The sequence below is a fragment of the Solea solea genome, chromosome 8 (assembly GCF_958295425.1).
Source record: "Solea solea chromosome 8, fSolSol10.1, whole genome shotgun sequence".
In the NCBI taxonomy this organism is placed as follows: domain Eukaryota; kingdom Metazoa; phylum Chordata; class Actinopteri; order Pleuronectiformes; family Soleidae; genus Solea; species Solea solea.
In genome coordinates this window covers 4,161,131-4,185,708 of record NC_081141.1, presented here as the reverse complement: position 1 = coordinate 4,185,708, position 24,578 = coordinate 4,161,131, and the positions used below count along the sequence as shown (strand labels likewise).

Genomic DNA, 24,578 nt, shown 5'->3' with positions numbered 1-24,578 from the left:
CCGCCGGATCACGCAGTTGTTAGAGTGCAGGCGTTAGTTGATTGACAGGTGCAATAAACCAATAATGCCTTACTGCGCAACTTGATTGATGAACCAATAGGAGCTAAGGAGGGCGGGTACCATACTTGAGGTCTGTTCACTGCCGGGGTCGGTTTAGGTTGATGCAGGGAATTCATATCTTACCTCCTGAGGAAATACCCGTTTGTCGACTACCCGTGAGTTTGTATGTGTGATAAATAACTTATATTTTACTCGTGTTCACTGCGGAAAGTACATTTAAATCGTTAATTCTGTGTAATTGTCCCGTGTGGTGGTGGCTGTCACTGTCACGTGAGCACGTGTTCCAGTTAGCTAGCTGCCACATTTCTCTTTTTTCAAGAGGAAACTCCTGTTGTTTAGCAACAACTACTTAATTGTTAGGTAGGTTAGTTGCTATATGTACACGTAACTGTACCAGTTGGGTTATATTGTGAAGTTTAAACAGTTTAAATGGAGGTAACGGTGAAGTTGAACTTTTGGCGCCGTTGGGTCCCATTCGCTAATTAACCAATTTAAATTTCACCCAACGGTTTTTGACTTTTTGTCCTTGAATTAAACATGTTACTGGTGGTCTTGTTAAACTACAATCATTTTCCAAGGTTAACATGTAGGTACTTGGTAATTAATTGCTAAACATATACATCTTTATGATCTCTGAAGGTTGTACCAGGTTGTCCGGGTCTGTACAGCATATTCAGTGGAAACTGTGGATGTAGATAAGTTGGAGTGTTTTTTGTGGTCATTTAAACACACTTGTTTGCTCCATATGGCAAATAAATAATTTTAATTATTGAGATTAAGATTTTTGATATAGGTAGTCAATTCATTAATTAATTCAGAAAAAATGATCAATCTCTGTTGCATCCTTTACAACTTAAGAAATCATATAGTGTCCTGTATACACTAATCTTTAACACTGGTCTTGGGGCTAGTTCACTATCCTATTACTGTAATAATAAAATGTTATTCAGGAGCCATAGGGTAAAGGTTCCCACAAGTACAGTTATTTGAACACTGATCTGTTTTTTTGAATAAGCAACATGAACAGTTGAATATTTTCTGACATTAACTTGGGATCAAATATAAATCCTTGTCTTATTTTGCAATCTAATTGCACAAGTTATTCAAACTTTTTTTGGGGGTGTTTTACATTTTTATTGTAATACTTTTTTTCACCATATCACCCAGCTCTGCTTTCTCTGAATGTGTCATTAACCTTTATTTTATGGGTTTTCCAGTATTGTGTAATCTGGTGGCATCAGAATTTCACCGAATGGATCCAAACAAGCCTGACCTTGGTGATGGGACAAGTGTCCCTTGGTTGGGGCGTGGGAGAGGTATACAACCTGAAGAGTTGGCTTCAGGGCTTAGTCGAGGGCTGCTGCTCTCTACAGAAGGGCGTGGTTTAGGGCGAGCAAGAGTGTTCCCCACGCTTGCCGGTGGAGGAATAACTGCACCCATCAGTGAACCTGTGCTTGGACGAGCCAGAGGACTGCTCTTTCCAGCAGCTGAACCAACAGTAGGGGTGGCAAGAGGCGCTCTCCTCCCTAGTTTGGAGCCACAGCATGGACAGAAACCTCCATGTGAAACCACAACACAAGGCCTCAAAGAAGAGACCCCAACTTTGACAACTAAACAGGTGGGGAAAATAAACATCTATATGCATATTGTTAAATGTTTAATTTCTTCAGCATCACTGGCCCACTCTATGCATGATTGATTTTGTTTCTACTTACAGGCTGACATTCTGACCCTTGGTCAAGGATCGCCACTGGTCTCCATGTTTAGAGGAATGGGAATTGAGCCCTCACTGGCTTCATGGGGAAGAGGAACACCACCAGTTGGTCTGTATTCAAAAGCTGGCTATTAACTCAAATTTATTAGAACAGGGACCAGTTAATTGTTCAGTGATATATCAGTAACTGTTGAAAGCACTCAGTGTCTTGCTTCCGTTTAATTTCACTTTGTTTCTGTGCTTTTAACCAGTGTTAATTTCGTCAGACGAGATATAATATATTCATCAACAACCTTTTTTTTCATGACTAAGACAGTGGGCAATGACGTGACTGCACCAATGTCCTAAACATAATGACTAAGACTAAATTAACATGCATTGTTGCGGACAAAAAAAGACAAGACTGTTGCGCCTTCAAAATATGACAAATTAGTTCATTTGCAGCAGCTTTATTTCTGGTATATGCTGTAGCTGCGACGCTACGGCTGCAACATGAAGCAACCCGACTGAAATCCATTGACAGGTCTGCCCGTCAGCAATGACGTCCTATTACACTGCCTCTTTTTAAACCGCTGTCCACGTGTGCTCTGATGCATACCCGAAATGTTTATTGTATGTTTTGAACACAATGGCCCTCATTTATCAAACTTGCGTAGAAACTGGTGCAGATTCAGGTGTTAATATCACCTTATGTCTCACGTGTGATTCTTGAAAAGTGTGTATGCCACCCAATCCTGGTGTGCACCTGACTTTTGATTAAAACTTGACTAACAAAAATGGTGTGTGAATGACTAACAAGGAAATTTGATACAAGACCATTAAAAAATGGGTGACATTAATTAACACTAATAACAGATGCTTTGGCATGCTATGCTAGTAAAGTGCTAAGGTCAGGTTGGCTTAAACTCACACACTTTGATTATTACCTGCTCTGTTGTTTATCCTGATCTTTAAATCAAAGTAGTATGAACTATTTTGCAGGAAGGGGAGCGGCTGGTGAAATGGTAGAATGGAAGAGAGAGATTGTCAGCCAACCTGAAGAGGTGATGGGTAGAGGCAGGTGAGAAGCATATTTCTTTGGGGGTTTTATCCAAAAATTGTCCATTCATGGGAAACAAATATCACCTTGACATAAAGGCCCTGGTATACCTCCAGTGTGTGGACCCAACATGCAAATTGGGCCATTAACATAGTTACCCAACAAACAAGTTCCTTTTTACTTACCAGTCTGCTGTTTGTATTATATTTATTTCTCAACACAACAATCCCATTTCATCAAGAAAAATTCAAATTGGTACTAACCCTGTTAATAGATATTGATCTGCATTTTTTTTTACTGAGAAATCTGTGGAAAATTGAAATGTTGTTCACTGTTATGGAAGTAAAAAAAAAATTATCTACCCCCACATTTGGATCTATTCCAAGGGTTAATTGATCATGCCCCATCGGTCAGCAAAATGTCATGGATATTATTGGTATCTTCCAATACTTGAGGCTTGAGTAATCCTCAAGCCTCAAATCCTTGTAGCCTGTAGAAAGATGTTGATTGCATGCATTGCTGCTATTGGAAAAACTGATTTTCACTCCAATATCTATTACAGTCTTTGTGGCCGAGGTTTGTCCCCACAGACGATGGTGGGGCTTGGAAGAACAGCGATGCCACAGCTTGGAAGAGGAAGCACTTCATTTCCTTCTTTTCCCCCAGCTCATGTTGAGTTACTTTCCCCTAAATCTGAGCCACAACCACCTCGATACCCTCAGGCTACTCATGCAGGTAGTAGAATATTGGAAAACATTCTGAGAATCAAACAACGCAAAAATTGTTTTTTTAACGAGTTAAAGCTGCAGGAGACAGGATTGCTAGATAAAATACTGAGATTCATCCATACTGAGATAAAATACCCCAAGACAAACTTGGGTCATACATGACAGATGGCACTCGTCTCCATCTCTGAGTCACTCTGCCTTTGTTCATTAACATAAAATATGTCCTGCCTACTGTAAAAAGTGCATGCAAAATGTCAGTGGAAGAAAAGTTTAAAATGGCAAGAACATCTGTATTTAAAGTGACACTGTAGGATTTCAACCTTCAAAAAATCTCCAAGATTATTTTGCTGGTACATCAACTCACAGGGTGAATGGCACTAATGTCAAAGCCTGAGCAGGTGTGCATCGCCTGCATTGGTACTGTGTAACTTCTGGTTTTTGGTTCCATGTCACAAAAAGAAAAGAACTACAACATACTACTTTACACCATACATTTCTAATATCTAGAAAAAATAAAACCATGTCATCATATTTGTATAAAATGCTACAACATAGGCCACTGTACCTGCTCTGAAGACATGTTTGTACATTAGAAGCTCTGCTACAGACTTCACTGACATAATTGGCTTGTCAGCAAATGCACGTCACCTTGATATATTTCACATAGTAACAAACATTACAAACTGGGGGAACCCGTAGGTAAGTCCTACATTGTGTTACTTTAAGTTTGTGCCACTTTTGTGTCATTGTGCTATGGAATAAAATTTAGGTGAAGCAGCCACACCTACTGTGACCACCCCTCAAGATGTCAAGATTTCTACTATTTCACCTGCAAAGACAAAGCTGAAAATGGAGGCAGTCCCGTGAGTACATCATTTGCTCTCTGCCTTTACTTACATGGTGGAATTTTGTTCACCATGATTCAAATGGTCAGCTTGTCACAATGCTCTGTAGAAGCCTGATAACGAGCTGTTCATCTGAATCAGGTGTGTTGGAGCAGGGCAACATCTAAAACATGCAGGGCAGTGTTCCCTGAGGACCAGGGTTGGGAAACACTGCCCTAGAGGGTAACCACTGTGGTTGCACATGCAACCAATAATCTTAGTGCGACTTAATTTTTTCCTAGGTTGCACTAGTAACATTTTGTACATCTACATCTTGGACTTTCATCTTCCCTAATCTCATTTGCAAAGTCTGTGTTCCCCCTCCACACTTGGTCATACTCATAGACATAAGGGTCAGGTCGTCGCCTTTAATTGGCTCTATTCCAGCTACTCTTGTACACTGCTTCTGCTGTGTGTACAGCAGTCATGAGAACAGGGACTAATGAGATGTGTGAGTTAGTAATTCAAGATGAAGAGAAATAAGGCTATAGCAGTGCTGTAGTTCACGCGATACTAGTTAAATATAATAAAATTTAAACTTTGTAGGCTATTATGTGTGTCTTTTTTTACATTATGGGGGTTTAGTGGGCTGGGATCGACATGCCCAACTGTAGCACTTCACCAGCACGCTAATGCATCACCGTTATAAGCATAGATCCAAGGTGAATTGAAATGGAAGAAAGTGAGTGCTTTCAACTGCCTGGCCCTGAATCTACAGCCACTTGAGAGGACAATGTGTCTGCTGGAAAAAAAAAAAAAACAACTACCAGATGGGAGTCTGATGCTAACATTACTCCCACTGGTAATTGAAAGTTTCACACAAGTCAGCAGATATTTTTGTAACAGCTTGGGTGGTTCATGTGTATTGCACATATTTTTTACCACAGCAGGGAGAAAATGTCAGTGCAGTGGATCATGACAAAATGTTCATGGAGTTTTTTTCTTCTACGAGCATCTCAGTTTGCAACTTCAGAGAGCATTAGCATGCTAGCATTCTTCTCTGTTGGTAAACCCAGGCAAGTAATTTTTCTCCCTCCCTGTTGATTATCTAACCAGCTAAGCACCATCACCATGTAGTGTCTGACAATATACTCACTATTGTAGACCACAATACACTATATTTATATTTCAAATAAAGACGAACATTTAACTACACCTTAATCTTGTATATTAGCACCAGTGTCACCTATACAAAAAGTTGGTTTAGAGCTAGCCAGAGGTCAGTGTGCCATTTTGGACACACTTAGCCCAGGGCCAGTTTTTATGAAGAGTTTGCCTTTGAATATTAAACTAAAATCTACTTTTAAATGCTCTAAATCTGTCCTCTGTACTCAAGTAAATACCAGGACTTTTCAGTATGAAGCTGTGCCTCTGCCAGTCCTGCAAATATTTCACAACAAAGCTTTGCTAAATAGACTCAGAACTGAAATGCTTAAGAGTGTTTGTGACCTTGAAGCAAGTAAATGTTGTAAGATGTTCCGAGACACAGACGTGTTGCTGGCACATCCAGTGTGGACACGGCCTTCAACTTTAGACAAATGCATAGCTTTATCTAAGGCAATTGACTAATCACATTTGTGTGAAATAATGTGTGTGCATGTGTCCTCTGGTCAGGGAGCCCCTTAATAAGGCTGGAACAAAAGGAACTCCTATCAATATTGGCTCAAACCACATCCCCATTTCCTGCAAGAATGAAGCTGTTTATCAGTACCACGTTACATTCACGTGAGTATCATTTCTCTTTGATTAATTAAAAATAACTTTTTTTTTAACTTCAAGGTGAATTGAGTTCTAAATTATAATATTGATCAAATTTCACAAAGTGAAAATTATTGCATGAAGTCACGTGCATTTTAATCTTATCTTTCAGTCCAAATGTTGAATCAATGGCTATGCGTTTTGGCATGATGAAAGATCACTGCCCAACCACGGGGGAAGTTGTGGCTTTTGATGGCTCCATACTCTACCTGCCTGTGAAGCTGAATGATGTGAGTGATTGATTACTTTTGTGGCTGGTTGTTCTAAGTTGTTTGACCCTTGAAGGTTTTTTTTGTTTTAATTTTCATAATGCACAACTGTATGATAATCAGTTCTCTTAACACTATTTTTTTTTTTTTTTTTTTTTTTTTTTTTTATAAACAGGTGGTTGTTCTCAAGAGTGTGAGACGAACTGATGATGAGGAAATACAATTAAAAATCCAGTTGACAAAGATTTTGCCTCCCCACTCAGATCTGTGCATCCCATTCTACAATGTTGTGCTCAGAAGGTATTTCAAAGCAATACTTGCATACTTAAGTTTGGATTTCCCTATTTAAGTAACATTATTCAAGAGCTAGTTCATTTTGTCTAACAATTAGATATTTAGGTATATTAGGTGTATTGGGATAACCAATAATAATTGGGTGTATGTAAAACATTGACACATTTAAGATCAGATCATTTGCTTTAAAAAAAAAAGAATGTAAATGGGCACCTGCAGGACATGTTCAAGTGACAGTGTTGGGTTTTATTTCATAAAATATAAGACAAGTTTGGGACCATACATTTATTGCTTGTACAAAGTTGATGTACTTAAAAACAGTGGGGGGTTTTAAACACCTGGGAAACTTGTCATGACTTACTCATTTACTGTCATTTCAAACCTTAAAATTTTAAACTGGGAGCTCTAAGTTAGCGTTTCGTTGCCTCCCTTGGTTTATAGCTCAGAAGTGTTTGGAGTCCATTGTTACTATTTTACTACTAAGGTTTGTAGAGGTCCTTAAAGTGCATGTAAAGCAAATGTAGAGTGTTTTAGTAAAAACTAGTGCTGGACAGTATGACCAAAAATGTAGATCACGATATTTTTGAGAGCAAGCAATTGGCACCATCTGGTGGACTGATATGTCACTTGATTTTTGTTATGCTTGCCAACAAAAGGTTAAGTGTTCATTTGGAACATCAGTTAAAAATGATGTACAAAAAACAAATCTGAATTTGGTGTCTAAAAAGTGATATATTGCAAATGTATACAAAATATTGCGGCATTTCACTGTATCCATTTTCCCCCTGCAAGTACTGATGCAGTGTTGTTCTTGTTTTTACAGAATAATGAGAATCATCGGACTAAAGTTGGTGGGACGAAATCATTACGATCCAGAGAGTGCAGTCATTGTTAAAAGTCAGGGGTTGGTACCGAATTATTATTTTTTAACATCACAGGACAGATGCCAGCTGAATGACCATTCATGTTGACCATTATGCTGTTTGTTTGGGGGTGGGCGGTTTTAGCCTTCAGGTGTGGCCAGGCTATTCAACTGCAATCAAGCGTACAGATGGAGGCTTGTACCTGTGTGTGGATGTGTCCCACAAAGTCTTGCGGAATGACACTGTGTTGAATGTGATGTGAGTTTACACAGCACACAAACAGCAAATCAACAGTAGCAAGTTCAAAGATAAAATATAAGTATTAAGTAAGATTAAATGAGCACTGCATGTTCAAGAACAGTACTGTGAGAATGTATTGTTCTTTTTTGTTTAAAATAGAAAAGGTTAAAACGGGGATTTGTAATGTAAATAAACAGACCTTTGGCCCTTGTCTGCTAGGAACACATTGTACCAACAGAGTCGGGAGAAATTCCAAGATGAATGCACCAAAGAACTGATTGGCAGCATCATCATCACCCGCTACAACAACCGCACCTATCGTATCGATGGCATTGAGTGGAACAAGTCACCCAAAGACACCTTTGTATTGATGGATGGCACCAAGACCACGTTTGTGGAATACTACAGGTGAGCTTGCTTCTTCCATACACTCTGTAGAGCAGTCCTATCTGACCCGTGTGTAAACTGTAAATGAAGCTGACTTCATGATAAAACTCACCTCTGAGCTATTTTAAGAGCAACTGAGTCTCAACAGGTCTCATGTGATTTGGGCACGTCTGTATGTCATGTTACACATGCCGCATGGTGCTGGGATGTGATTGGCTGCTACATGAGTCCCTCACACTGCTCTTCATGGGCGGGACAGGTCAGACACGCATCGCGATGTCGTTCACCAAGCTAAAGCAATGAAAGTTGACTTAGAAAATTGTCAGGTCCGGAGCAAATGGACAGAAATATTTATTTACTTTACCAGCAAATACAAGCACCATATTTGCTGTACCATATTATTGTCTAATCATGACTGCATTCCTCTGCTAAAAGAACGCTTTAAGAGGCACTACAAGTCAAATCATGGCTCATTTTGTGCCAGTTTTCCTGTTTTGTTCCAAGACTGGTGAGGACACCACTATGTCTCTTCTGTCGTGATAGGTGATGTGTTCAGAACAGCACATCACCTATGCTCTCTCTCTCTTGCTCTCTCTCACTCACGTACACATTGTCCTTTCTCTAATTTTTATAGGGACAATCTGGCTTTTTCCAAATATTAATGGGGACATGCGCAAACCTACGCCCTTGCATCCAGAAACGTTTTTTGTAACGGGTACTATAGCATCATTTCAACACAGTCAAGTGAAGTCATGTCAATCGCTGTGTAGTTGTAAAACAAAATGTCTCATGTTCTTGTCTTTTGGCTGGGATTTAACTTTTGCTCTCTAACTTTTTGTCCTCATTGTGTTGCATGGGTTTGTCAAATTTTAACAGCAAGAATTACGGCATCACCATCAAAGAGATGGACCAACCTCTGCTCATGCATCGGCCAAAAGAGAGATCCAAGCCAGGGGGGAAGGTAAGAGCCCATTATGACATCACTAACAGTTAATTAATTAATGTTAAAGATGCTACAGTCTCATTTCCTTTCTATATATACATCTTTAATCCTTATTTTTATAACAAATTAACAATAGCACTAAGCTGATGTGAATTTTTGTATCAGAGTGCCGCCTTGTGGCTTCAATAGGTACTTAATTCTGTTTAATGGGGGATACAATTCTTGATAATACCTTCCATGTGTAAGGCAAAATTAAAATGGGCTCTTTCTTGAATATACCTGCTTTGATAACGTTATAGTGCATATAAATCCATGCAGAGATTCTCATCTTCACACATTAAAATGTGTTAGAAAAAAGTGTCAGCTGTGGAGTGCAGACTGAAATCATTTTCTGTCAGGTCTTCTGTTCAGGAATTTTTGGGCACACCTAATATTCCACTTTGTTGGTCTATACCTGATGGGAATTTGATACATTGTTCATCGTCCTCAAAGACAAATCCCATACCTACTGTAAATTGTAAACAAAAGTCATGTGATAAATACTGCTTAGTTATTGGTCAGACACGGAGGTTTGTAAAAAGACAAAGCCCCTCTCAATATCTACGACATGGATCATTGGCAGGTAAATGTTACAGGTGGGCGGGCATGGTGAAACACCCTCAGCCTTGGTGTTCTCATCCACATTCCCCAGTGATTGGCTGAGAGAACCAGGAGAACAACTCTGTCGGAGCAGCGATGTAGGACTTATTCTGTTAAATGGCATCCTTCCTCCCAGTCTGGGAGGAGACCTCCAGCTATTGCTCCTCTGCAGGTAAGATTGAATATTTAGCTTAGCCAGATTCATCATTCCAGAGCACCACAAAACAACTGTGAAACAGTGAGTTAGCGGTTTAATGGGACGTTCGGGATGATGCTCGCTAAATGTGCTATTTCACCTGTGGAGGAGAAAAAGCTGGGACCTGCCAGACTCGAAGGATGAATGTGCCATTGTCATTTCTGTCTATCACCGACTCCTCCCGGTTCTCCCCTCTCCTCACTTGGGTGTTAAAGATGTGAAACACTGAGGTTTTAGCTGTAAATAAGCTCCCAGTGAAAGGTGTGGATTGAGTTTACATCAGTGATGAATCGTTCTAGGATTCACTTATAAGCGGTTTGAGACAACCTTATTTTCAGTCTGTTTTTTTTTTTTTGGTGTGCATAGCACATCTTGTAAACACACCACGGTTCAATTCATAGCAGTTCAATTAAATCTAGGCAATGTTCAGATGCTTTGGTCTGCACTGAAGCATATGTGTGTCCAACTCCTCCAGTGAACACACCACAGCGTTTATAAGCCAAGTGACTTTTTAATCATTCAAATTTGGGCCAGGTGGTTAGTAACACATTTTTCCGTGAGAAAGATGAAGTCATAATTTAGATTTATTATATTACTTTACGTGCATTTTAACAATTATTAAAAATTAATACTTGCTTTGCAAAGAGGATATGTGACATTTTACATTACTGGTTTATTGCAGCAACTCATTACTGGAGAGGTCCTTTTAGTGCCAGAACTTTCCTTCATGACGGGAATCCCAGAGAAAACGAAAAAGGACTTCAGATCTTTAAAGGTAAATGTCATTTGTCTGTACTTTTGTCCAGTTATCGTTTTACACCTTCCAGCTGTAGACCCTAGATCACATGTTCATTTAGTGATAGTGATAAAGTGATGCAGACCAAGGTTTAAGTGGCCGTCAGCTTTGAGTCACTGGTGCTGTCCCCCGTTTTCCAATACTTGCTAAGAAAATGAAAATTCACTGCAAAAAATGTCATGAATGATTTTTGACTCGTAATCTAATTTTTGGTTTATTTGTTTTTACTGCCCACCTCTATATTAAAGTAATTTAAATAGTGCCTAATTAAACTCCACTCTTAAAGGATTCAGCCCTTAAAGGTTTTTCTAAACAAAAAAATACAAGGAGTAACATTTACAAACCATGATATCATACTTTTATGTTTTGTGTGTGTGTGTGTGTGTGTGTGTGTGTGTGTGTGTATATATATATATATATATATATATATATATATATATATATATATAAATATATAAATTGTAGGAGCTGACCATGCACATCAATGTGAGCAGTCACCAGCACACCCACTCAATAAAGCAGCTTCTGAAGAACATCATTTCCAACCCTGAGAGTCTGAAGGAAATCAGCCGATGGGGACTGGAGATTAGTTCAGAAATACCTTTGGTAAGTGTGTGCATCGCTTGAAGCAATTGTTCAGGTTTGAAGTGTAGCTGTAAGTACCAACACAGTCTGAGGGCACTACCAGCTTTTGATGCTTTTCCACTTCACGGTTCCAGCACAAGTCGACACAGTTTGTTTTTTTTTGCCCTTTTCCATTAGCGATGGTACCTAGTGCTTTTTTTAGTACCTGCTCTGGCGAGGTTACAAGCGAGCTAAGCTGATCCTAAATGTGACGTTGACTGACTACTGGCCACTGATTGGCTGTGTCATCATTGGGAGAGCATGGCGTCCGACAAGAATCAAATCAAACAATGCCAAATTACAGAACAGTTAAAAAGACTTAAAAATCCTGAAGACGTGTTTATCTCCAACATTTAGCAAGGAAGTGTCTAAAATCTCAACTTTTAACGGAGGAATCTGGTGTATTTAGCATCTGCAGTGCCGAAAGCGGTGATTCCCAGCGGTGAGTGAACAAATCTTTTTAATTAACTGAGTCTAATCATTCAGTACACCGAAAAGAACCGTTAACACGTCAGTAGTTTGTGTGCATCACGTGTAAAACCATGTCATGGCAGTTAAATACCATCAATAGGAATGATGTGATTAAAAGTTGATCAACCTGATGTAGTAGACCTTTACCACAGCCGATTTTACACACAGGTTTTGCCATTAACTTTAATTAGGGTTCCACTTGAGTTTTAGCAGAGCCAGGGTTGTGCTATTGTTGGGTAAGTGTAAGGGCAGGTCACACTAAATCCTTGACACTTAAACTTGTAGAAGCTGGGGTTTCTTTGTTTTTTTTTCTGAAAATGTTATTGTTTTAAAACTACATACATTGTTCCCATATTTTTTGTATGTATTCCAATAAAGTGAGAAATAATTTTACTGTATGGTCATACTAGCATTTCTAAAACAACAACATCTAATGATGGATAAATCAAAGGCCTAAGACTTTTGCACACTAATGCAGTCAGCACTGACTTTGGTGTGTGTGGCCTCTCTTAAGTGAGAACCAGCATAAGATGGTAATTTTTGACAGGCTATTATGCATGTGTTTCCTCTGTTACAGATTAAAGGTAGAACTCTACCCCTTGAAACTATCTGCCTTCAGTCTTCATCTTTTGCCACCGGGAGTGATTTATCCTGGTCCAGAGAGATTGTCAGGGATTTTTCCATTAGTTCTGTGAGTGTTGCAAAGAGAACCTTTGGTAATGCATTCTTATTTTTTAACCTGTTAAATGTTCCACATTGTGTTTTCCAGTCCACACCTCCAGCTACAGTCAAGGCAAATGTTTATGGAAAAAATTCAGGTGGACATAAAATCCTTCTTTTTCAGTGTATTTAAAGTCATATTACTCAGTGCCAGTATCACTTAGACATATCCTGACTGTTGGGGAGAAAAATTCATCATGCATGTCATTCCTATACTCCAAATGGTTCAAGAACAGTTTTAAATTTACTTTGGGGATTCCTTTTTTTAGATTTTAAATTTGCTTTTTCTTTTTTCTTTTTAAATCAAGGTCCTGAAAATTGCCCTAAAATAGACATGGGTTATTGAAAGTGCTTGAATTTTGTGCAAGAAAGAAATTCAGTTGGGAGTTAAATGTCTCTTGCTTGTTACACCACCTACTTTTTCATGCACCCTGCATTGCTTGATGCATTTGCTTGTTGATCAAACGTCAAGTCATAATTACTGGTGGTGTTGTGGGCACTGTATACTGTCTCTCTTTGCCATTATGGTGAGATTCCATGCCCACACACAAAGGTTACAAGTTGCCCTCCCATCTTAAGCTGTGTCAGCACATTTGGCCCTTCAATTTGAGGGAATTGGTCATGGAAAGTCCTTAATAGTTCTGTGAATTTGATGTCAACCAAGGTGTGGGAACCCTGCTTAATGTAATCACAAACTGTCTGCACACATTGTGGCACAGTTGTCTGCCTTCCTCAAGCCTCTGTGTTGCTACAAAATCAGCGTGTTTTGCACTTAGACTGGGAAATTGACTTTTAAAATGTAAGCCGTGAAAGTTAAATTAGATGATTAATTTTCTGGAAATTGTGCATGTTTTTAATTGCACTTGCATATTCATTCCACTAATGAGCTTGTATGGCTAATTTTTTTTTTTTCTCTTTTTTAAACAAGTTATTACTTATCTCGTGTTTGTTTTTTTTATTTGTATTGTAATCGGACCATCCTTAAAAAAATAATTACCATTGGTCTTTCTTTATATAGCCCAGATTTTAATTAATGTTATTTTTTCCAATGTGCTTTGCTCGTCATGTGACTCATCATTTTCCTAGATCCCCTTGAACATCTGGGCTGTCTTCTACCCTCGGCGCTGTGCAGACCAGGCCAAGCAGCTGTTTGAAACATTTAAAAAGGTGGCTGGACCAATAGGTCTGAGACTGGAACAACCCATGTTTGTGGAGCTGAGAGACGACCGCACTGAGAGTTATGTCAGGAGCATCCATTGCCAACTCACCAGTGAAGTATGATATAAAAATTTGGAATTTATTATTAAATTCTTTGCTAAAAGAGCATAAACTCTGTGTGAGGTTGAAATGTAGCATAAAGAAGTGATTAATGGGCAAGGTTTTTGCATTTGTCAACTTTCAGCAAATGTGTGGCATCTATGATTAGGTGTGGGCATTTAAAATATGATGCCCTGCTTCCTGCATTCACTGACGATCCATACTTTTGTTGGCTTTCTATTTTTAACTTTAAAGTAGTGGTTGCTGCAGAAACAATACCACAAAATGACAGTCGTTGCCATCTGGTTGCCCACGGCAACAATAGCAACTGACAAACTCAATAGTTTTGCACGTTGTGACTGTATTGACAAATTATTTATAATTTGGTGTTTTTCCCCAACAAACCATGTTTAAAAATAAAAGTAAGAAATCCAAAATTTGTCTGTATCAAATTCTGTGATTTTCTGCCCATAAAATAGAAAATTTAAATTGCTGCTTAAAGGAACAACGGGACAGTTGTCATGCCCTTAGCGGACTTGGGCACATTTCCTCAGAACTGGTGTTTTGTCATAAGCAACCCTCTTAGTTCTGTCCATTTTTTTTTGCAGCCCAACATGCAGCTTGTAGTGTGCATCATGGTTGGCAACAGAGATGATCTCTACAGTGCCATAAAGAAGCTGTGCTGTGTCAAAAGCCCCATCCCATCTCAGGTTTGTAATGATCTCTGCATGGTTGTGTTGTAGTTGAAGGGTGCCATAGTTGTGATTTCGCACAAATATTGTCTAACAGGCCATCAATATCCGGACCATTTCCAACCCAATGAAGTTGAAGAGTGTTGCCCAAAAGATACTCCTGCAGATGAACAGCAAGTTAGGAGGAGAGCTGTGGACGGTCAACATCCCTCTGGTGAGTATAGTGAGGGGAATGGAGTTCTCAGTGGTTGCAATATATTTCCATCTGTTTGATTCAAGAGCCCATGATGTGATAAGTGTAAATAAAATAAAAAATACCCATCCCTATTAAGTAGGGGTGCAACGGATCACAAGAGTCCCGGTTCGGATCGTGTCACGGTTTCCGAGTCACGGATCGGATAATTTTTCGGATCAAAAACACAAACAAGAGTTGTACGGGTACCCCGCGGTGCCAAATCGTAATGGTTCCTACTATACTAGAAATTTTACACTACGGTACTACCGTGGACTACTATACTACCGGTGCCAGTTTCTGCTACATAGCGGCCGCCTCTACTCTCCTCCCGGCTTTTCACTGCATGCTACTCCCTTGTAAACAAACCCACATTGCAACTACTGCAACCGAACTACACAGCTGCTGAATGATTGGCTGTTTGCTTGTTACTGGTGACGTTCGGGGATATGATAGGCTTTTTCCGCACGCTGGGTCCGCCCGTTTGTTAGCTGATTGGCTGTTCGTGTGTTTCTGCCGGCAAGAACGAACTCCACGAAGACAGCTCCGCGAAATTCGTTTCAAAACAAACATCAAGCTAAAGTTCTGTCTCGCCCAGACGCGTGCACGGCTTACAGTCACAAACACGAGACAACACACTCACCATGGCAGAAGCACCGGGCCGAGCGGCGAGTCTGCCGTGGCGTCAGTGGCACCACTAACTTTGCTCAAAAAAAACAAACTCCAAAAGTCACATTTGGAACTATTTTGGCTTTAAACGAGGCACAGACGTTAAAGCAATAGACGATGGCCGTCCACTGTGCAGGCACTGCCACCAAGCTATAAGAGCCAAAGGAGGGAACACATCCAACCTCATAAAACACCTGCAGTGTCGTCACCCACATTTATATGTCGAATACCTGGTTAGTATGCCCTGTTTATTTTCTCATTGGCTAATATTAGGCTATATGCTCTGTGAGAGTTTAAGGATGTCAAAGTATAAAGCACATAGAAAAGGCATAAAAATATAATATGTTTTTATGTGTCCTCAAAATCAGTTCCTGTTTGTTGTATTTTGTTCTCTATGGTTTATGTTGGAAAATAAGCATTATTGTCAAATAGATTTTTTAAAAGACAGCGGATTTGTTATCATAAGTTGATTATTATATATATATTTTATATATGTGTGTGTATGTATATATATTTTATGTGTGTGTGTGTATATATATATATATATATAACACAAATATATATTTATATGTGTGTGTGTGTGTGTGTATATATATATATATATATATATATATATATATATATATATATATATATTAAACATGTGTTCATGTGAACACATAACCAGCTTTTTTTTTTTTTTTTTTCAGAACCAATTACAACCAATCATTGCGTTTCAGACAAAACACAGCCAATCCGCGGTTCACGTGCGTGCCGAACTGTGGGGGGTGATCCGTACGGATCCGTTGCACCACTACATTATAAAGTAAAGCAAAAGTAGCCTGTTGTGGTGAGTCTATGCGATCAAACATTTTGCTGTAATCCCTGATCAGAGCAGGAAAATAACAGCTACTATATTGTGACCATTGTGAATGGGTGGAGAAAAATCATTATTTCTACTCTTCATTACTTCGTTGGACTGCTTGTAAAAAACAATCCACCATATTTGAAGATTGAGGTCCATGTGCAAATAAAAGTTTGTAACATCACCGCAGTTGGTGAGGATATAAACACGCTCTCTTTCTTAGAAACACTTGATGGTGGTTGGAGTTGATGTCCACCATGACACCAGCAAGAAGCATCAGTCAGTCATGGGCTTTGTTGCAAGTGTGAACAGGTAAACCTTTTTCTTATTTTGTTTATATGGAATGTTTTCTCAGTAACTATAAAACACAAAAGACTGTGTTTGAGTATACAAATTTTATATAAAGTTAAGATAAGATGGTCCTTTTTAGTAGTTCCACATAGTGTAAATTTAAAGTGTTCACTCGGTTAAGTTATTTAATAAAAAAGCATGCATTTTAACATCTATGTTGAAAAATATTTAATATCAAGATAAGAAATGGAATAGTATATGCAGTATAGATGTTGATGAACCAGAATATATACAGAATGAGCTTAATATTTACAATGTATACACTGTAAAGCCATGGTTTGGTTCGATTTTCCATTTCTTGCACATTAAGGAGAAGAACATTTGAAATGCTCAGTCTCATATTTTGTTTTCTACAAAAATAATGCTCTACTCAGACATGATGACTAAGGAATACTTCAATGAGAGCAAAGATAAATTCAGGCAGTAGGGGCATTACATGTAAATTGAAAACTCACATGGTTTATGGTTTCATAATGGATACATTTTCACATTGTGCTGTACATAATGTCTTTAGTGGCTTTACTTGCAACTGTAAATGAAATTGCAACCCTTCTAATCTTAAATCTTTGGCTATGAAGAGTAGGGCTGCCACAAACAAATTATTTCGATAGTCGACTAATCACCGACTATTTTTTCCGATTAGTCAACTAATCGGATCATACGTAATTTGAATGTATAACATACTGTTTATCGCACCAGCATGCAGCTGCTCTTATATAACAATCATTAGCTTTCAGCTTGAAGTGTTTAAGGTATATGCTTACTAAAAATGAAGACAATTAAGATGATAGTTCATTAAACCTTTAATGAAATATGCTTGTAGCAACAAACAATCGTCATCGCTAATGTTAACGTTTACAGCTATCGATATGAGTAAGTAGTAAGTTAGCTCTCTGTTTACGCTAATGTTAGCAGCTAACTAGCCAGTTAGCTTACCGAGACAACAGTCCCTCTTCATCGTCGTAGTCACAACGTGCTTCCTTTTCAGGTGCTCGTGCATCGCACGTGTTGCTGTGAAAGGCAAGTTCTGTCTTGCAGATATTGCATTGCACACTTTTTTTCTTTTGTTTTCTTAAAATGCTCCCACACTTTTGAGCTCCATTGCCGCCGGGTAGCCATAATACCAGAGAACCCACAAGCATGTGTGTCAAGGACAGAAAGGCAGACGTGGCAGTGGAAGGTGCCGCAGCAGTTTTGAGAGAAAACAAAGTTTTAAAAAAAATTATAAAATGACGTGTCAACTATTAAATTAGTTGTCGGCAATTTTAATAGTCGACATAATCGTGACTAGTCGACAAATCGTGGCAGCCCTTATGAAGAGTCCAACAGCTTTTGTTATTTCGTTGTTTGTCTCAATTTGTGGGAAAGTGAACAGACTGAGTCCAACTCCTTCTTTGTTCCTGCCACAGAAATGCCTGGGTGATGCCGGCGTAAAAGAGCATTCATATTAGATGTGTTACTGTGAGCAGATTTGACTCCCGTGAAACGATGTTTACAGACGGTCTGTGTTTTATGGACGAGCTTCGCTCCATTGCAGCACAGTTGACGCTAATGGAGCCACACAGTGGATTTAATAGATGACGTGCAGAACCTTGCCGTTCTCCTCTGACTGCTGTATTGTCACCTTATCTCTTGCTCCATCTTTATTTAATTTCACTATACCAGTGTTTGAAGTATATGTGTGGAAGAGGAGGATGGTGAGAGGGCAAATTATCATCTTGAGTATAAATCTGCCAACTGTGAAAAGTCCGTATCTGACTTTGCTCGCCCTATTTTCACCACTGTATTTTAACGTTGGCAGTAATATGGTACTTAGGGAGCTCAATATTTTCTCAGGTTGTACTTGGTATAAAAAGTTTGAGAACCACTGCTGTAAAGGATTGCAATGATATGAATAACAGTGGTGGTGATGCACATGGTGGGTCAACATTGTTTGACGGGAGCAGGGAGGAATGACCTGTGATCCCTGCACCTTCAGACATTTTGAATGTATCAGTTGATTAAGGAGCTGTACAGGGCTGTGATGGTGTCCTGTAGGGGGTGGACAGGTTTTCATCAGAGATGATAGCTTGACTATCATTCTCCTCCCCCAAGCTAGCTTTTCTTATCAGTCTTTCAGCCTCTTCCTGTCTGCTGTTAACATGCCAATGCTCTTGTAGACCACTTCAAATAGACCACAGAGTCTTGAAGGCACTTTAATGTGTGTTTATTTATGCAATATATAAGAATATCTTGACAATAAACGTCATTATGCAAATTAGTGCCAAACTATGTTCCAAATAATAAATCCTGAATATATGTGTATATACACTGTGTATATATGTGTGTGTGTATATGTATATATATATGTGTGTATATATATATATATGTGTGTGTATATATATATATATATATATATATATATATATATATATATATATATATATATATATATATATGTATGTATGTGTGTATATATATATATATATGTATGTGTGTGTGTGTGTGTGTTTTAACAGAAAAGAATTTGATGTTTTCTCACCAGCTCACTGACCCGCTGGTACTCAAGAGTGACTTTCCAGACACCTCATGAGGAACTAATCAGTGGCTTCAGAGTTTGCTTACTGGCTGCACTGCAGAAGTACCATGAGGTAAACAATACACAAATGCAAATCACCCGCCACCCCTACGTAGGAGTCGTCCACATGGAAACGGTTGTAGGCGAATACTCAAACGTCTTTTGACACTCATAAAATACTAAAAACGTCTTTTATGAATGTCGACTCATAAAATAAAGAGGATATAAGAGAACCTTTTTTCACAAACACTATTTTTACTTGAATAAAGCAATAAAAAAGATCATTTAAGTTTTATGCCGTTTCCGTGTGGATGTGGTCTTAGGTTTCCTGACCAAAGATCAGAGGACTGGGACATTATTTTCCTTGTCTCCTCTCTTACTCAATATTTATGTAAATATACCAGAGTTGGCCAAAATGCTACTTTTTTGCGTTTTTGCACTCTCTTTCAGTGTCCACTAGTGTTTTGTGTGTTGTATTACTCTGTGTAAAGATTTAACAGTAGAGACACTGTTTAAAGTTTAAAGAAATCCATTAAAACAGTCTTTGAATTTTAATATACTTTTTGTGTTGATTCTACATTCATTCTATGAGTTACTAAAATAAATATCTGTTATTAGTACTATATATGTATATATGCATATATGTGTCTGTGAATATATATATATTAGTGTTGATTCTACAGTCATTCTATGAGTTTTATATAAATAAATATCTGTTATTAGTACGTGTGTGTGTATGTATGTTGTATAAAAAAACTAAATAAGTAATGTAATACAATTTGATGTTCATAATAGGTCATACAGGTAAATGGACTTGGTGGCTTTAAAGCACTAAACTGGAATTAATTAATTTCCTCCAGAAAAAACAGTTGCAGTCTTGATGTTTGTATAGGTGAACCACAACTTGCCAGAGAAGATTGTTGTGTATCGGGATGGTGTGTCAGATGGCCAGCTGAAGGTGGTGGAGCAGCACGAGATCCCACAGCTGATCAAATGCTTTGAGATTTTCCCTGGTTATGAGCCCAAGCTCGTCTTCATTGTTGTCCAGAAGCGCATCAGCACCACCCTGTATTCCTGGTGTGCAAACAATTTTGAGACCCCTCCTCCTGGGACCATTTTGGATCACACCATCACTCATAAAGACTGGTCAGTCTCAGTTTATCTATGTCCTCTTTAGGGGTGGGAATTGATAGGTTTTTATCAATATCAATGCCATTGTCGATTCTGCCTATCAATCCAATTCCTTATCAATTCTCTAATTGATTCCTGAGTAGTTAATCGAATGGAAAAAAGGATTTCTACAGTCTTCTGCACCTCTGCACATTTTATTTTTTTCCCAAAATGATCTATGTGAGCATACTGAACAACACCATGACAAGATTTTGTGTAGAAAGAAAATATAGTCTAAATAATTTAGACTGATACAATAAATGAAAAACTGGAATGGAAATGTAATACTTGCTAAATGCTTGCATGCTAAATTATAGCTTAACGCCCCTTTAATTAAAAAGGATATTGTAAATGAAACAGTGAACATTACAACATCCACTTTAGATAAATATGCATGTATGCCTGAATAAGAAAAAATGTACGCTACTGTAAGCTTGTCATAATACACTTAATCAGCAATTCTGATGTAAGAATAGAAGCCTGTCTGCCTTTTTTGGGAGGATTCTCGAGCGCTCCACAATAATGCAGGATATTTGATATGAACGTTAGTAAAGTTACGTTACCGTCGTCAACGGAGGTCGCAGTGAAGCTTTGACCAGAAACGTTAGCACTCGTATGCAGGCGGTCAAACATGACATTCTTGGTACTTGACAAATGTTTCAACATGTTGCTATTATTTGCACCCTTACACGATATTAACACATTGCACAAGCGGCAGAATTTTCTGCCTGTTTGGTGAAATGAAGCCAGACTTTGTATCTCGTTCTCCTCTCCATGACGCTTCCTCGTGTGGTGTGAAGATCCGAGTCGTCGCATTGTGTGACGTAAATGTACCCCGATGCACAATTTCGGGGAAACCGGGAAAAAAACGTGGTGCAGTGAAATGAGCGAATCGTTAAGAACAATCGATAACGTTGGAGGCGTACAATTCCGATGGCTAGTCCTCTTTAAAGCACTAGCAGAAGCCAGATGTTGTTTGCTTGAGTAATGTTGAAAGTAAAATTGGCAATAAGTGAATCTGTCTGAAATGTACAAGGGAGCCAAAAAGGGTTACATATTTTAGCTGGTGCACATCAAAAAGAATGCAGCTAACTCATAGCAATAGTAATAAATATAAGCATATTGATAAAGAAAACATCAAAGGCTTGGTATGTTGGCTGTTCAACATTTTAAACCTTGTAATATAAATTTGTTTTCCCCTCAGGGTGGACTTCTATCTGATGGCACATCACATTCGCCAGGGCTGTGGATTTCCTACACACTACATCTCGCTCTACAACACAGCAAACCTCACACCAGACCACTTGCAAAGGTACAATTGTTTACCCATTTTTCCCCCAGTAATTATCAGTCTGTACAGTATAACACGTTGCAAAATGGATGGATAAGAAATTAATTGACTGGCTGCTAAATATTCATAACAGTATTGTTACAACCCAGTTGAGTCTGGGGTTTCTGGTTGGACCACCTTTTGTTTGTACAGGTCAAACAAAGGAAGCAGGAAACTAACGGAAAGATTTAACAATGTTTAATACTAACAAAAAGTAACTTAAAGCAAAGCACATGTCCTTAGAGGACTAAAGAAGCTGGAGTCTGGTCACACAGCAGAGTCCAGATCCAGATCTCTAGATACACGGCAGGCCACACACTCCGCCACCTGCTGAGTGTCTGCTCAGGAATTACCCTTTTTATACTCCGCTGATTGGACTGAGAAGTGAATTAGGGCTGAGCACCGGTGAGGTAGGCAAGTACCTGCTCAGTGGGAGAAGAAAAGGGGGGGAATCAACAGAGCAACTGGCACATAACAGTATTTTAGTGAAATATCAAATATCTCTTAATGATCTGTTGTTGCCATTGCCAACACCCTTCTTATTTGTTAACATTATGCAACTTTCCATTTGTAAAGAAGAGTGACAATGGTGAATATGCACTGAAATCACTCAGTCAACCTTCTGGTTTTTAATATTACTATAAATGAACTGAAGTTGCAGAGGTTCTACATACATTTCTTCAGTGTATTTAGTTAGTCGGTTAGTAGTGCTGTTCAATGACAATTGGTCTCTGTAATGAAGTCGGAAGTACATAGTGACAGCCAAGGGCTGGGTAGTATCCTAGTTATATCTTCAATCTTGCCCACATTTCCCTGGGGTGTTCCTGTGACTAATTAAAAAAAAAAAAAAAAAAGGATGTTCTGTATGCCACAGTAATAGGAATTTGTATCATCAACTTTTGACCTGCTCTCATTTTTGGCTTCCAGCTTGTTAAGAAATCCCAGTTTTATTAATTGAATTGACACAGGTATTTTCCTTTGGGACCGACTCGCTCCATGCGCACCTTTCCATCTTTTTTTATTTTCTCGCATCCATAATTTTCATTAAATGTAATCTCCTACAAAACAGTAATTTAAAAATTTACACCAGAGAAAATTAAAACTCTCCCACACAGACGGATGTGTTGGACTAACACTCTTTATTTGGGTTGTAAATGTTCTAATAAACAGGCCCCCAATATATGCACATTGCACAGCAGAATTGTTTTATGTTTGTAATGAAACCCATAGTGTGAGATAACATATTGTAAAGCCCCACTTAATAAGACATGGTTAACCCTCTAAAGAGTAAGACCTCTAATGTGCATTGTTGTTTTGGTCCTTCACCAGGCTGACTTTCAAGATGTGCCATTTGTACTGGAACTGGCCAGGCACCATTCGTGTTCCAGCACCATGCAAATATGCCCACAAACTGGCTTTCCTGTCAGGCCAGTACCTGCACTCAGAGCCGGCCATCCAGCTATCGGACAAGCTCTTCTTCCTTTGAAGTACAGCAGAATATCAGACCATCAGAATATGCGTTGCACCCGTCTGGAAAAGGCACAAAAAGATTGATAGTGCAGAGGCACTGCACTAGTTTAAAGTAAATAACATCCTTTCCATTTTAGATCATTGAGTTTCACTTTTCTTTTCTTTTTTAGAAGTGACCGGGAAAACGTGTTCAGACACATTTTCCAGAGTTTGAAATTTGGATATTTAAAACACAGCAGGAGATTGTCTGGGTAAGACACATCCACAACAGCTGGAAAACGTCCTGGGTGAGGTCAGATGAGTGAAGGACGTTCAGGACATTTTTTTTTTGTAGATTTTCCTACTGTATTTTGTCAAGGGGTCACCAGGACATTTTCAAGAAATTTTCAGGAGCCAGCAGTAACGGTTTGGATACAGACCCACGTTTCAAACGGATTTACAAACTTCAGTGCATATCCTAAAACAGCAAAAGTCTCCACAGTGTGAGTACCTTCCGTTACCTAGCATTGAATTCACCTATTCTCAGGTTTGCTTCTGCTGAGGCCCAGTCCACATGTAGGTTGGTATACACATGCAAACTGGATTAAGTTTCTAAAGTACAACCTCACATTTGTTTACATGAAAAGAGTTGTGTAATGGTGTTAGATGTAGTCAAACTCTGCTTGTGTTGGTGCTAACTAGCTAGCACGACCTGTTGATTTGGTGTGCTTTTGACAGCACTTAGCTGTGGGTTTTTGTATTTACATGTGTTTCAAGATGTTTTCGAGACCGTTTTTGATGTTTTGATTCTGTCGGGTACACAGCTACCCCGTTAGAATGCATGTTGTTGACTATGTCATTTAGTGGTTGTAGAGTTAAATTTGTTAAAATTTAAGCATGTCATATTTAAGTTTGTTCTTAATAAAAATCACCTATGGAATGACTGCACCCCAAAGAGACTTGATTCTGACACAGCTGTTCAAAGACATCTTGCATCAAAATATGAAAATCTCACTTGGCGTGCTGCGTTGTTGAAATAAACCTGCCACCTGTGCATCATGTGCTCTGGGCCAGATACACCACAAGAACACACGCAAGTACAGTGAATGTCATGGCCAGGAGGTGATCAAACTATCAGGTAGGTGCCAGCAGCAAGTAGATGAAGTTGTGGCCTAAAGACTTTGGATTTGACAAAAGCTTTCAATTTTGAGTTCAAACTAGTTAAATAAAAGTTTAAAGTTGATGAAAATGAATTAGTATAAGATCATTTGTTGCAATGGTGCAACCAGTTGACCAACTCCTGCTGTCGGAAATCAACATTTTTTAACCATGTAGGGGAGACTGGGGTAAGATGAGCCATTTTTCATAGTTTTGTCGCTAACTAATATATCTGCATATATTTCAGGATGTTGTGCATCCCTTCAAACAAACAGAATGAGTGTAAACATAACTTTCGATAATA

The 24,578-nt window shown here is 38.8% G+C and overlaps 1 protein-coding gene across 1 annotated transcript; it reads left to right on the top strand.

Moving 5' to 3' along the window:
• The first annotated feature begins 126 nt into the window (after positions 1 to 126).
• On the top strand, positions 127 to 24,243 carry piwil2 (piwi-like RNA-mediated gene silencing 2). Its single transcript, XM_058636847.1, has 24 exons — positions 127 to 223; positions 1,278 to 1,678; positions 1,778 to 1,883; positions 2,756 to 2,834; positions 3,376 to 3,548; positions 4,311 to 4,404; positions 6,040 to 6,150; positions 6,296 to 6,413; positions 6,568 to 6,692; positions 7,510 to 7,590; positions 7,694 to 7,807; positions 8,009 to 8,197; positions 9,053 to 9,137; positions 10,637 to 10,729; positions 11,216 to 11,356; positions 12,423 to 12,536; positions 13,652 to 13,840; positions 14,431 to 14,532; positions 14,612 to 14,728; positions 16,483 to 16,571; positions 19,135 to 19,240; positions 20,060 to 20,313; positions 21,542 to 21,649; positions 22,997 to 24,243. The coding sequence occupies exons 2-24, from the start codon at positions 1,313 to 1,315 to the stop codon at positions 23,151 to 23,153; spliced, it is 3,111 nt and encodes a 1,036-aa protein (XP_058492830.1). The 5' UTR covers positions 127 to 223; positions 1,278 to 1,312; the 3' UTR covers positions 23,154 to 24,243.
• The last annotated feature ends 335 nt before the right edge of the window (positions 24,244 to 24,578 follow it).

Coding starts and splice junctions, on each gene's coding strand:
- piwil2 (XM_058636847.1), top strand. CDS start 1,313: ATGGATCCAAACAAGCCTGACCTTGGTGATGGGACAAGTGTCCCTTGG. Junction 4,405..6,039: donor CTGAAAATGGAGGCAGTCCC/GTGAGTACATCA, acceptor TCCTCTGGTCAG/GGAGCCCCTTAATAAGGCTG. Junction 21,650..22,996: donor ACACCAGACCACTTGCAAAG/GTACAATTGTTT, acceptor GTCCTTCACCAG/GCTGACTTTCAAGATGTGCC.